This window comes from Dermochelys coriacea, chromosome 2, assembly GCF_009764565.3.
Source record: "Dermochelys coriacea isolate rDerCor1 chromosome 2, rDerCor1.pri.v4, whole genome shotgun sequence".
NCBI lineage: Eukaryota > Metazoa > Chordata > Testudines > Dermochelyidae > Dermochelys > Dermochelys coriacea.
Genome location: NC_050069.1, coordinates 190,154,948 through 190,168,636, shown reverse-complemented (window position 1 = coordinate 190,168,636; position 13,689 = coordinate 190,154,948). Strand labels below are relative to the sequence as shown.

The following is a 13,689-nucleotide window of genomic DNA, read 5'->3' as shown; positions in this document are numbered from 1 at the left end:
ATAGTTTTACTTTGTGTAATGACTCATCCATTCCCAGTCTCTATTCAAGCCTAAGTTAATTGTATCCAGTTTGCAAATTAATTCCAATTCAGCAGTCTCTCGTTGGAGTCTGTTTTTGAAGCTTTTTTGTTGAAGTATAGCCACTCTTAGGTCTGTAATCGAGTGACCAGAGAGATTGAAGTGTTCTCCAACTGGTTTTTGAACGTTATAATTCTTGACGTCTGATTTGTGTCCATTCATTCTTTTACGTAGAGACTGTCCAGTTTGGCCAATGTACATGGCAGAGGGGCATTGCTGGCACATGATGGCATATATCACATTATGCACCCGATGAAGTGAGCTGTAGCTCACGAAAGCTTATGCTCTAATATATTTGTTAGTCTCTAAGGTGCCACAAGTACTCCCTTTCTTTCTGATATTCTTGTTAACTGCTGGAATTAGCCTACCTTGCTTGTCACCATGAAAGGTTTTCCTCCTTTTTCCCCCCCCCTGCTGCTGGTGATGGCTTATCTTAAGTGATCACTCTCCTTACAGCGTGTATGATAAACCCATTGTTTCATGTTGTGTGTGTGTGTGTGTGTGTGTGTGTGTGTGTGTGTGTGTGTGTGTGTAAATCTCTCTTCTGTTTTTTCCACCAAATGCATCCGATGAAGTGAGTTGTAGTTCACGAAAGCTTATGCTCTAATAAATTTGTTAGTCTCTAAGGTGCCACAAGTACTCCTTTTCTTTTAGTGATCACTATGACACTGATTTTGCAAATACTTGTGTTTGATTCACTTTAAATATGCGTATAGTACCACTGACTTCACTTTCGTAAGTGCCTGCAGGGACTATAATTTCCACAGAATGACACCTCAGGAAAAAACTTTCTTCTGTTCCTGGAGTTGAATTTAATCACAACTCAGACTACATGTGCCAGAGTCAACAAATCTATAACAGGGATTAAACAAATCCCCCAAGAACAGCTCTCTTGCCAATAAATATACTCATACCAGAGCAAACAGATTAAATGCTGTAATTATATAATTAAGATTATATACAGAGTTAAACAGTGGGCTGAAATTCCTTATGATTTGTTTCAATCCAAAAGGAGACAGTGTTTTGCTTCAGAAATTTTGGTTAAATTTTGTTTGACTAATTATTGTCCAAAAGCGAGGCTTAAAATATCATCTGGATGCTGTTTTTGCCTTAAGACAACAAAAGTGGCTTAATTTTAAAAAGTTCATACCCAGCATGGACTTTATTTCTCCAAACATGCGAAATACCTCAAACACCTTTATAAGAATACAGAGCTTCCTCCTCCTCCCTTCCCTCTTTCCCTCTCCTTCCCCCCCCCCCGCAAAGAAAACCCAAACACCACACATGCACTTCACCTATGGGTTTAGGCCAAGCATGAAAAGTTTCAGTATAAAGTATAATTTTTCCCAGGAAATTACAAGTGTCAAAACTAAGGTCTTCCAACACATGCCCCCTTAGTTTTACTCAGTATTGGGTCTGTAATGTAATTTTATTGGCTGAATGAAACAAAAACATTTAAATGTCATCTGGCACATGAAAACATAGGAGGTTCTGTTCTCCCCGTTATATTATTAAAAAATTAAACAAATCAGAAGGTTACACGTTTTTAGTGGGGAAGCTATGTCTCAAGCTCCTAAAAAAAATAAATAAATAAAAAAATAAAAAAAAAAACCATGCGTTCCCCAATCCTGGAAGAAAAAGAAACCAGAAATTACTGCTGTTTACTTCATCTGACAAACTGACAAGATAGCTGTACAACAAACCAGGTAGTGATGCCTAAGGAACTTACTGTTGGCAAATATTGTAACATTAAAGCTATTTCCAAAACTTTACTTTCATGTTCATATATTCACCAGAAAGCTCCTTGGTATCACTACTTGCTTTACTGAGGTATTAGAGTAGCAGCCGTGTTAGTCTGTATTCGCAAAAAGAAAAGGAGTACTTGTGGCACCTTAGAGACTAACAAATTTATTAGAGCATAAGCTTTCGTGAGCTACAGCTCACTTCATCGGATGCATTTGGTGGAAAAAACAGAGGAGAGATTTATATACACACACACAGAGAACATGAAACAATGGGTTTATCATACACACTGTAAGGAGAGTGATCACTTAAGATAAGCCATCACCAGCAGCAGGGGGGGAAAGGAGGAAAACCTTCCATGGTGACAAGCAGGTAGGCTAATTCCAGCAGTTAACAAGAATATCAGAGGAACAGTGGGGGGTGGGGTGGGGGGGAGAAATACCATGGGGAAATAGTTTTACTTTGTGTAATGACTCATCCATTCCCAGTCTCTATTCAAGCCTAAGTTAATTGTACCCAGTTTGCAAATTAATTCCAATTCAGCAGTCTCTCGTTGGAGTCTGTTTTTGAAGCTTTTTTGTTGAAGGATAGCCACTCTTAGCTCTGTGATCGAGTGACCAGAGAGATTGAAGTGTTCTCCAACTGGTTTTTGAATGTTATAATTCTTGACGTCTGATTTGTGTCCATTCATTCTTTTACGTAGAGACTGTCCAGTTTGGCCAATGTACATGGCAGAGGGGCATTGCTGGCACATGATGGCATATATCACATTGGTAGATGCGCAGGTGAACGAGCCTCTGATAGTGTGGCTGATGTGATTAGGCCCTATGATGGTATCCCCTGAATAGATATGTGGACAGAGTTGGCAACGGGCTTTGTTGCAAGGATAGGTTCCTGGGTTAGTGGTTCTGTTGTGTGGTGTGTGGTTGCTGGTGAGTATTTGCTTCAGATTGGGGGGCTGTCTGTAAGCAAGGACTGGTCTATCTCCCAAGATCTGAGAGAGCGATGGCTCGTCCTTCAGGATAGGTTGTAGATCCTTGATGATGCGTTGGAGAGGTTTTAGTTGGGGACTGAAGGTGATGGCTAGTGGCGTTCTGTTGTTTTCTTTGTTGGGCCTGTCCTGTAGTAGGTGACTTCTGGGTACTCTTCTGGCTCTGTCAATCTGTTTCTTCACTTCAGCAGGTGGGTATTGTAGTTGTAGGAATGCATGATAGAGATCTTGTAGGTGTTTGTCTCTGTCTGAGGGGTTGGAGCAAATGCGGTTATATCGTAGCGCTTGGCTGTAGACAATGGATCGAGTGGTATGATCTGGATGAAAGCTAGAGGCATGTAGGTAGGAATAGCGGTCAGTAGGTTTCCGATATAGGGTGGTGTTTACGTGACCATCGCTTATTAGCACCGTAGTGTCCAGGAAGTGGATCTCTTGTGTGGACTGGTCAAGGCTGAGGTTGATGGTGGGATGGAAATTGTTGAAATCATGGTGGAATTCCTCAAGAGCTTCTTTTCCATGGGTCCAGATGATGAAGATGTCATCAATGTAGCGCAAGTAGAGTAGGGGCATTAGGGGACGAGAGCTGAGGAAGCGTTGTTCTAAGTCAGCCATAAAAATGTTGGCATACTGTGGGGCCATGCGGGTACCCATCGCAGTGCCGCTGATTTGAAGGTATACATTGTCACCAAATGTGAAATAGTTATGGGTCAGGACAAAGTCACAAAGTTCTGCCACCAGGTTAGCCGTGACAGTATCGGGGATACTGTTCCTGACGGCTTGTAGTCCATCTTTGTGTGGAATGTTGGTGTAGAGGGCTTCTACATCCATAGTGGCTAGGATGGTGTTTTTAGGAAGATCACCAATGGACTGTAGTTTCCTCAGGAAATCGGTGGTGTCTCGAAGATAGCTGGGAGTGCTGGTAACGAAGGGCCTGAGGAGGGAGTCTACATAGCCAGACAATCCTGCTGTCAGGGTGCCAATGCCTGAGATGATGGGGCGTCCAGGATTTCCAGGTTTATGGATCTTGGGTAGCAGATAGAATACCCCAGGTCCTGGCTCCAGGGGTGTGTCTGTGCGGATTTGTTCTTGTGCTTTTTCAGGGAGTTTCTTGAGCAAATGCTGTAGTTTCTTTTGGTAACTCTCAGTGGGATCAGAGGGTAATGGCTTGTAGAAAGTGGTGTTGGAGAGCTGCCTAGTAGCCTCTTGTTCATACTCCGACCTATTCATGATGACGACAGCACCTCCTTTGTCAGCCTTTTTGATTATGATGTCAGAGTTGTTTCTGAGGCTGTGGATGGCACTGTGTTCTGCATGGCTGAGGTTATGGGGTAAGCGATGCTGCTTTTCCACAATTTCAGCTCGTGCACGTCGGCGGAAGCAGTCTATGTAGAAATCCAGGCTGCTGTTTCGACCTTCAGGAGGAGTCCACCCAGAATCCTTCTTTTTGTAGTGTTGGCAGGCAGGTCTCTGTGGGTTAATATGTTGGTCAGAGGTGTGTTGGAAATATTCCTTGAGTCTGAGACGTCAAAAATAGGATTCTAGGTCACCACAGAACTGTATCATGTTCGTGGGGGTGGAGGGGCAAAAGGAGAGGCCCCCGAGATAGGACAGATTCTTCTGCTGGGCTAAGAGTATAGTTGGATAGATTAACAATATTGCTGGGTGGGTTACGGGAACCATTGTTGTGGCCCCTTGTGGCATATAGTAGTTTAGATAGCTTAGTGTCCTTTTTCTTTTGTAGAGAATCAAAGTGTGTTTTGTAAATGGCTTGTCTAGTTTTTGTAAAGTCCAGCCACGAGGAAGTCCGTTGCCAACTCTGTCCACATATCTATTCAGGGGATACCATCATAGGGCCTAATCACATCAGCCACACTATCAGAGGCTCGTTCACCTGCGCATCTACCAATGTGATATATGCCATCATGTGCCAGCAATGCCCCTCTGCCATGTACATTGGCCAAACTGGACAGTCTCTACGTAAAAGAATGAATGGACACAAATCAGACGTCAAGAATTATAACATTCAAAAACCAGTTGGAGAACACTTCAATCTCTCTGGTCACTCGATCACAGAGCTAAGAGTGGCTATCCTTCAACAAAAAAGCTTCAAAAACAGACTCCAACGAGAGACTGCTGAATTGGAATTAATTTGCAAACTGGATACAATTAACTTAGGCTTGAATAGAGACTGGGAATGGATGAGTCATTACACAAAGTAAAACTATTTCCCCATGGTATTTCTCCCCCCCACCCCACCCCCCACTGTTCCTCTGATATTCTTGTTAACTGCTGGAATTAGCCTACCTGCTTGTCACCATGGAAGGTTTTCCTCCTTTCCCCCCCCTGCTGTGGGTGATGGCTTATCTTAAGTGATCACTCTCCTTACAGTGAGAAAAGGAGTACTTGTGGCACCTTAGAGACTAACAAATTTATTAGAGCATAAGCTTTCGTGAGCTACAGCTCACTTCATCGGATGCCGAAAGCTTATGCTCTAATAAATTTGTTAGTCTCTAAGGTGCCACAAGTACTCCTTTTCTTTTTGAGAATACAGACTAACACGGCTGCTACTCTGAAACCTGTGATCTCCTTACAGTGTGTATGATAAACCCATTGTTTCATGTTCTCTGTGTGTGTGTATATAAATCTCTCCTCTGTTTTTTCCACCAAATGCATCCGATGAAGTGAGCTGTAGCTCACGAAAGCTTATGCTCTAATAAATTTGTTAATCTCTAAGGTGCCACAAGTACTCCTTTTCTTTTTACTGAGGTAGTTACCCAACAGGCAATCAAGTAGCAGCTTTGGCTTGTTCCCTTGCACCAGGCACTGTTTACAGATCCAAAACTTTCCTGAAAAGTAACAAGGCAGGTAAATGGAAAGTCAACCGTTTAGTTAGCCGATCAAAACAAGACACTGAGCAGGGACAATTATGTCCACTTAATTCCTTTACTTAGAAAGTGCCAGGATTTAACAAGCCCTGGTTACACTAGGAAAAAGGCGATCCCCCTTAAAACCACAAAAACCAGTAATAAGAACAAGTAGTACTTGTGGCACCTTAGAGACTAACAAATTTATATGAGCATAAGCTTTCATGGGCTAAAACCCACTGCATCGGATGCATGCAGTGGAAAATACAGCAGGAAGATTATATGTGTATACACACACATACACACACAACACATGAAAAAATGGGTGTTGCCATACACACTATAATGAGAGTGATTAATTAAGGTGAGCTATTACCAGCAACGGGGAAAAAAAACCTTTTGTAGTGATAATCAGGATGGCCCATTTCCAACAGTTGACAAGAAGGTGAGAAGAAAAGGAGTACTTGTGGCACCTTAGAGACTAACAAATTTATTAGAGCATAAGCTTTCATGAGCTACAGCTCACTTCATCGGATGCATTTGGTGGAAAAAACAGAGGGGAGATTGATATACACACACAGAGAACATGAAACAATGGGTTTATCATACACACTGTAAGGAGAGCTTACGAAAGCTTATGCTCCAATAAATTTGTTAGTCTCTAAGGTGCCACAAGTACTCCTTTTCTTTTTGCGAATACAGACTAACACGGCTGCTACTCTGAAAGAAGGTGAGAGTAACAGTGTGTGTACGTGTGTGGGGGGGGAGGAGGAAGAATAAGCATGGGGAAATAGTTTTACTTTGTGTAATGACCCATCCACTCCAAGTCTTTATTCAAGCCTAATTTAATGGTGTCCAGTTTGCAAATTAATTCCAATTCAGCAGTCTCTCGTTGCAGTATGTTTTTGAAGGTTTTTTGTTGTAATATTGCGACTTTTAGGTCTGCAATTGAGTGACCAGGGAGATTGAAGTGTTCTCCCACCGGTTTTTGACTATTATGATTCCTGATGTCAGATCCGTGTCCATTTATTCTTTTGCATAGAGACTGTCTGGTTTGGCCAACGTACATGGCAGAGGGGCATTGCCGGCACATATCACATTGGTAGATGTGCAGGTGAATGAGCCTCTGATAGTGTGGCTGATGTGATTAGGTCCTATGATGTGTCCCCTGAATAGATACGTGGACAGAGTTGGCAACGGGCTTTGTTGCAAGGATAGGTTCCTGGGTTAGTGTTTTTGTTATGTGGTTGCTAGTGAGTATTTGCTTCAGGTTGGGGGGCGGTCTGTAAGCAAGAACTGGCCTGTCTCCCAAGATCTGTGGAAATGAGGAATCGTCCTTCAGGACAGGTTGTAGATCCTTGATGATGCGCTGGAGAGGTTTCAGTAGACTGGACTTCTATATAGAGTGCTTCCGCCAACAAGCATGGGCTGAAATAGTGGAAAAGCAGCATCACTTGCCCCATAACCTTAGCCGTGCAGAGCACAATGCCATCCACAGCTTCAGAAACAACTCTGACATCACAATCAAAAAGGCTGACAAAGGAGGTGCTGTCGTCATCATGAATAAGTTGGAATATGAACAAGAGGCTGCTAGGCAGCTCTCCAACACCACATTCTACAAGCCATTACCCTCTGATCCCAGAGGGTTATCAAAAGAAACTACACCATCTGCTCAAGAAACTCCCTGAAAAAGCACAAGAACAAATCTGCACACACACACACCCCTAGACTATCTCTGATTGGAGTTCTATCTGCTACCCAAGATCCATAAACCTGGAAATCCTGAACGCCCCATCATCTCAGGCACTGGCACCCTGACAGCAGGATTGTCTGACTATGTAGACTCTCTCCTCAAACCCTACGCTACCAGCACTCCTAGCCATCTTTGAGACACCACTGACTTCCTGAGGAAACTACAGTCCATTGGTGATCTTCCAGAAAACACCATTCTGGCCACTATGGATGTAGAAGCCCTCTACACCAACATTCCACACAAAGATGGACTACAAGCCGTCAGGAACAGTATCCCCGATAATGTCACAGCTAACCTAGTGGCTGAACTTTGTGACTTTGTCCTCACCCATAACTATTTCACACTGGAGACAATGTATACCTTCAAATCAGCGGCACTGCGATGGGTACCCGCATGGCCCCACAGTATGCCAACATTTTTATGGCTGACTTAGAACAATGCTTCCTCAGCTCTCGTCCCCTAACGCCCCTACTCTACTTGCGCTACATTGATTACATCTTCATCATCTGGACCCATGGAAAAGAAGCCCTTGAGGCATTCCACCATGATTTCAACAATTTCCATCCCACCATCAACCTCAATCTGGACCAGTCCACACAAGAGATCCACTTCCTGGACACTACAGTGCTAATAAGCGATGGTCACATAAACACCACCCTATACCGGCAACCTACTGACTGCTATACTTACCTACATTCTCTACAGCCAAGCTCTAAGATACAACCGCATTTGCTCCAATCCCTCAGACAGAGACAAACACCTACAAGATCTCTATCAAGCATTCTTAGAGCTACAATACCCACCTGCTGAAGTGAAGAAAGACTGACAGAGCCAGAAGAGTACCCAGAAGTCACCTACTACAGGACAGGCCCAACAAAGAAAGTAACAGAACACCACTAGCCATCACCTTCAGCCCCCAACTAAAACCTCTCCAGCGCATCATCAAGGATCTACAACCTATCCTAAAGGACGATCCCTCACTCTCACAGATCTTGGGAGACAGGCCAGTCCTCGCTTACAGACCACCTCCCAACCTGAAGCAAATACTCACCAGCAGCCACACACCACACAACAAAAACATGAACCCAGGAACCTATCCTTGCAACAAAGCCCATTGCCAACTCTGTCCACATATCTATTTAGGGGACACCATCATAGCACCTAATCACATCACCCACACTATCAGAGGCTCGTTCACCTGCGCATCTACCAATGTGATATATGCCATCATGTGCCAGCAATGCCCCTCTACCACGTACATTGGCCAAACCAGACAGTCTCTACGTAAAAGACCTAATGGACACAAATCAGACGTCAAGAATTATAACATTCAAAAACCAGCGGGAGAACAGTTCAATCTCCCTGGTCACTCAATTACAGACCTAAAAGTCGCAATATTACAACAAAAAACCTTCAAAAACACACTGCAACGAGAGACTGCTGAACTGGAATTAATTTGCAAACTGGATACAATTAACTTAGGCTTGAATAAAGACTGGGAGTGGATGGGTCATCACACAAAGTAAAACTATTTACCCATGTTTATTTCCCACCCCACACACACATACACACACTGTTACTCTCACCTTCTTGTCAACTGTTGGAAATGGACCATCCTGATTATCACTACAAAAGGTTTTTTTCCCCGCTGCTGGTAACAGCTCACCTTAATTAATCACTCTCATCATAGTGTGTCTGGCATCACCCATCTTTTCATGTGTTCTGTGTGTGTGTACATAAAATCTTCCTACTGTATTTTCCACTGCATGCATTCGATGAAGCGGGTTTTAGCCCACAAAAGCTTATGCTCAAATAGATGTGTTAGTCTCTAAGGTGCCACAAGTCCTCCTGTTCTTTTTGCTGATACAGACTAACAGGGCTGCTCTTCTGAAACCTGTCACAAAAGCCAGTGGGACTGAGACTGCAAACCGAGCCTCCCTTTCTCCCCCCAGCTCAGCAAGCGGGGGCAGCCGCTCCTCGGAGACCCGCGATCGCCGGGCCGTGCACCAGGGGACTGGAGAGGAAGCGAGGAGCTCCCCAGAAGCCCGGTGCGGACAGGCGGAAAGGCAGCGCGGGGCTCCCGCCCCGACGGTCCTGCCAGCCCGGCCGCAGGCTGGGGGGCGCGGGCTGGGACTCGACTCCCCGCCACGCGGCTGCCGCCAGGCCCCACCCGGCCGGCGTCTGCGCGTGCCCGGCTCCCTCCGCCCCGCCGGGAGGCGGATCCCCCCTCTGCTCGCAGGCTGGAGGGAGGCGGCCAACGGGCGGGGGGGAGGAGGGGGCGGGGCGGGGCGCCGCTGCCCGGCGACTGCAGGTAACTGGGCAGATGCGGGGGGCAGGGGACTGCGTGGCTTCCCCGGGTCACTCACAGCTTCAGCTTCTCATAGGCCCCTGACGTCGCCGCCATCGCCCCCCTCCGGCTGCCCCGCCGCCGCCGGCTCCGCTTGGCTCCGCTCTACGTCCCGGACTCCCTCCTCTTTCCGACCCTGACGCGTCTCGGTCTTGAGGACGGAGCCTCGCACAGGACAAACGTAACCAAACACCTTGCAGCGGCCGGGCTCCGGACACGGAAGGGAATGACTGGCCGTGCTGTGATTGGCTGCGTCTCCGGCTCTGACCCCGCCCACTGAGCCACCTAGTGATCAGGAGAGAGTGCAACTGTGAGGCTACCGCTAGGGTGGGGGGAGAAGAGGGGCGTGAGACGCTGACGAAACGGCTAGGGATTGGCCAAGCGTGTTGTTGTAGCTCCGCCCCCTAGGAGCTAGTGAGGAAGAGAGGGGCCGGGCGATGGGCGGAGCTACAGGCGGGCTTTGATTGGCTGCACATCCTTCCGTAGTCCCACCCGTGAATCCGAACGCCCGTCCATTAGTGGGGGGAGGGGGTGTAGGCGGGGTCAATGAGTAGTTAGAGGGCGAGCGCCAAAGCGTTCAGAACAGGCAGGGCCAGTGGCGCAATGGATAACGCGTCTGACTACGGATCAGAAGATTCTAGGTTCGACTCCTGGCTGGCTCGGCTGCTTTTTTGTTTTCGCCTCCTGCCAAGGCACCCTCATTTTACTGCTCCTGCCTCCTGCGGTCACCTACAGCCCGAGCACTCACCCCCCTAGAGATATACGGACTACAGCACACCCCGTCCGCACTCACCTTGTTGTGAACCCCCTGAATCCTTCCCTACACCCCCCATCCCCTCACCTTCTGTACCCCCTTTCCACTCACCCTGCTGTACCCCCTGGACCCCCACACCACTCACCCATACCCCCTTCCCCATGCCCCTTGCCATGTACCCCCATACCCGCTTCCCCTGCCGTACACCCCAATGCCACTCACCTTCTGTACACCCCTCACCGCCCTCCCCTGCCATACACCCCTTCCCACACCGTACACCCCACCTCCCACTCACCCTGCCATACACCCCCAACTACGCCACCTACCCTCCGGCCCGTCAGGCCGTTGTGCTTATTCCCTCACGCACCTGCACCATTATAACCCTGTCCTTCAGACAGCCTCCTTGTACCTCTTCTCTGTATGCCAACATACCATCCCTCACGTGTTTGTGTGTCACGCTTTCCCTGTGTCATTATAACCCCACTAGTGCTTATATGACATTATGTCATGCCTGTGCCATTATCTGCCTCCATATGTTGTTATACCTCCCCATTCCCGAGCCTGGGACATGATACCTCCATATGATGATGCCACCTTTGGGTAGCTATGAGCCCATGTGATTTTAAATCTTCTACTATCATTCTCCTCTCGTGATATAACACCACCTCACTCCTGTGTGTGTCACTTGCCACACCCCTGACATTACTGCTCAAATCTTACCGCACCAGCTCTCAGAGTAGCAGCCGTGTTAGTCTGTATTCGCAAAAAGAAAAGGAGTATGTGTGGCACCTTAGAGACTAACAAATTTATTAGAGCATAAGCTTTCGTGAGCTACAGCTCACTTCATGAATGTACATGAATGCATCCGATGAAGTGAGCTGTAGCTCACGAAAGCTTATGCTCAAATAAATTTGTTAGTCTCTAAGGTGCCACAACTACTCCTTTTCTTTTTAGTAGGGAGTATCATAGGTAACTCCCATTTTATAACATTTGCCAGTGTCAGAGCCAAGCCAGAGACAACGCAAGAGCATCCAGGCCACATGATCCAGGGTGGTGTTTGATCGCCTGAAAGGGCTGGAAAGGAATCGCCTCCTGCCACTATCAAGAAAGCCTTTGCACAAACACTGAGGTGCAGAAGCCTCAGGCACCGACCATCTCGGTGGGCAGGATTCCAGACTAGCTGAACCTGTTGTCTGATCTGCAACTGCCCTGTAGCTTTTGTACAAGGGCTTTCAAAATTAATTGGCTGGGGGAAGGGAACCTGAATGAAAGATGCTATGAACAGTAAGAGCTATTGTCATTTGCTTTGAGGGCCATTTCCCCGCTGCACGCGTCCGTGTGGAAACTGTCTGTCAAAGAATAATTCCTTCCAACTTGTGTTCGGAAGTTTGCTACAAGACACATACATAACCTCATGAGCAGAGGGCAGAGAGGATACCCTCCCACATGATGACCAGGAAAAAGAATAAATAATAACAAAATCTCAAAGAGGCAGAGGTTCATAGATTTGCAAACCTAAAATCCTGTATTATGCTTTAAACAACCTCAGCACATACCAGGTTTATGAACATTAAAAAGTTAACTGCAAAGGAACACTGAAGCCCGTTATCCTGAATGTGTGCCAGCCAGTATGCTGCACTGACTAAAGGTGCATTCACACTTGAACAGCTAAAAATTAAACTTGCCCTTTTAAGCTAAACTGGCTCCATCTCTGTTGTTACATAACCGATAAAACTCCAGTGGGGCATGGTGCTAGCACATAGGGTCTCAGGTACATGGTGTGATTTTTCAGAATCTATTTTAGGAATAGTCATGTACATGAAATACCTGGTACTTATAATTATGCTATTTCTATGCATGTATTTTCATCTTGGTATCTGAAGTTATGATCAGCTATGTTTACTACATGTTTGCTCCTGTGGTAATGCCCACAAGGTATTTAGCCAGCACACGAAGGGACAAGTCAAGTTGAACGGCCCATTAACACTTAGTTCACAATGGACCCTGGAAAACACCTGTCTACACTTAATGGACTTTTTGTGAACATTCTAACTAGAATAAGGGAGGGGGCGATGGACATATAACTTGCCCATCTGACTCCAAACACCATCTTTCACAGTGAGAACAGATTTCCCTTTACTTAGCACTTGGCAGAAGCTAAAAGGCCCTGGCCCCGGCAACATCTCCATTGTGCCTCTTTCCTGGTCCAGCCTTCGGACTATGAACATATACTAATGGGAGCATTCTAACCAAGGGACTGAGGACTTTAAGGTAATCTGGAGCCTTCATATTTCCTTGATCCTTTGCAGATTGACTTATGAGTTGGATATGGTACAGAGACTGTTCTAGCCTCATTGATTGCTGATTTCTCCCTTGCGATGGACAAAGATCAGATGTCAGCAGCCTTTGATACCTGTGCTATAAACAACATAGCCCTTGCTTGAGTGGTTTTGTTCTTTCCTCTCCAAATGTCAAAGCCTGTTCCCATTGAACTCAATAGCAAAACTCCTTTTGATTTCAATGGGGACAGTATTTGGCCCCAAGAGATCAGGGAACGTGATTTTGATCAATTGCTTAACTGCTTACCAGATGCAGTTGTAAAATTTTAGTCAGGTAAGGGGGGAGGGGGTGTTGGAGAGGACAGGGAGAGCGTGAGAGCTGTGGGCTGGGGAGGAGTCACATGGAGGGTCACGTGCCCCCCTTGTGTCCCTCGCATGAGTGCAGTACCAGCAAGAAATGATTTCTACTTGCACCATTATAGATAGGCATTAATTTAGCTAGCTCAGGTCCTAGAGCAGCAAAGCTGCTTCAGCACAGGCTAGTTGCAGGAGTAATTACCCAGAGTTCTGGGCAGGCTTGTAGTGCCTGCACTGAAACATGCACAGGCCACGGTTCCACTGCTCTGGGACCTGAGGTAGCTAAATTAAAGCCAGTTTTAGGGTGGCTACTCAAGCGGTCATCAGACCCTGTGATCACGGAATAGACAAGTCATCCAAAGGACTTCTAGTCTGTTGTAGGGAAAGTTCAGAAGTAATGGTGGAGAAGGAGGGTCTACTTACAAGTTGACAAGTCAGTGAGGCTTCTTCAGTTCTGCCAGGCTATCAGGATTCACATATGTTATTTTTGTAAGTTTTCTCCTTTAGTAATAACAATTCTGTA

General features: G+C 46.2%; 1 protein-coding gene and 1 non-coding gene across 3 annotated transcripts in view; one reads left to right on the top strand and one right to left on the bottom strand.

Moving 5' to 3' along the window:
• Positions 1-10,083, bottom strand: part of SACM1L (SAC1 like phosphatidylinositide phosphatase) — a 72,000-nt gene extending 61,917 nt beyond the window's left edge. The window contains exon 1 of one of the 2 annotated variants that reach the window (XM_038390645.2): positions 9,796-10,083. In XM_038390645.2, the coding sequence (XP_038246573.1) occupies positions 9,796-9,833 (38 nt within the window). In that variant the 5' untranslated portion in view covers positions 9,834-10,083. Of the gene's footprint in view, positions 1-1,807; positions 1,912-9,795 lie in introns of those variants that run through there. The other variant, XM_043508884.1, reaches the window with a different exon arrangement.
• Positions 10,084-10,365: 282 nt separating this feature from the next.
• TRNAR-ACG lies at positions 10,366-10,438 on the top strand. The gene has a single exon. It is a non-coding gene; the product is annotated as a tRNA-Arg (tRNA).
• Positions 10,439-13,689: the final 3,251 nt, after the last annotated feature.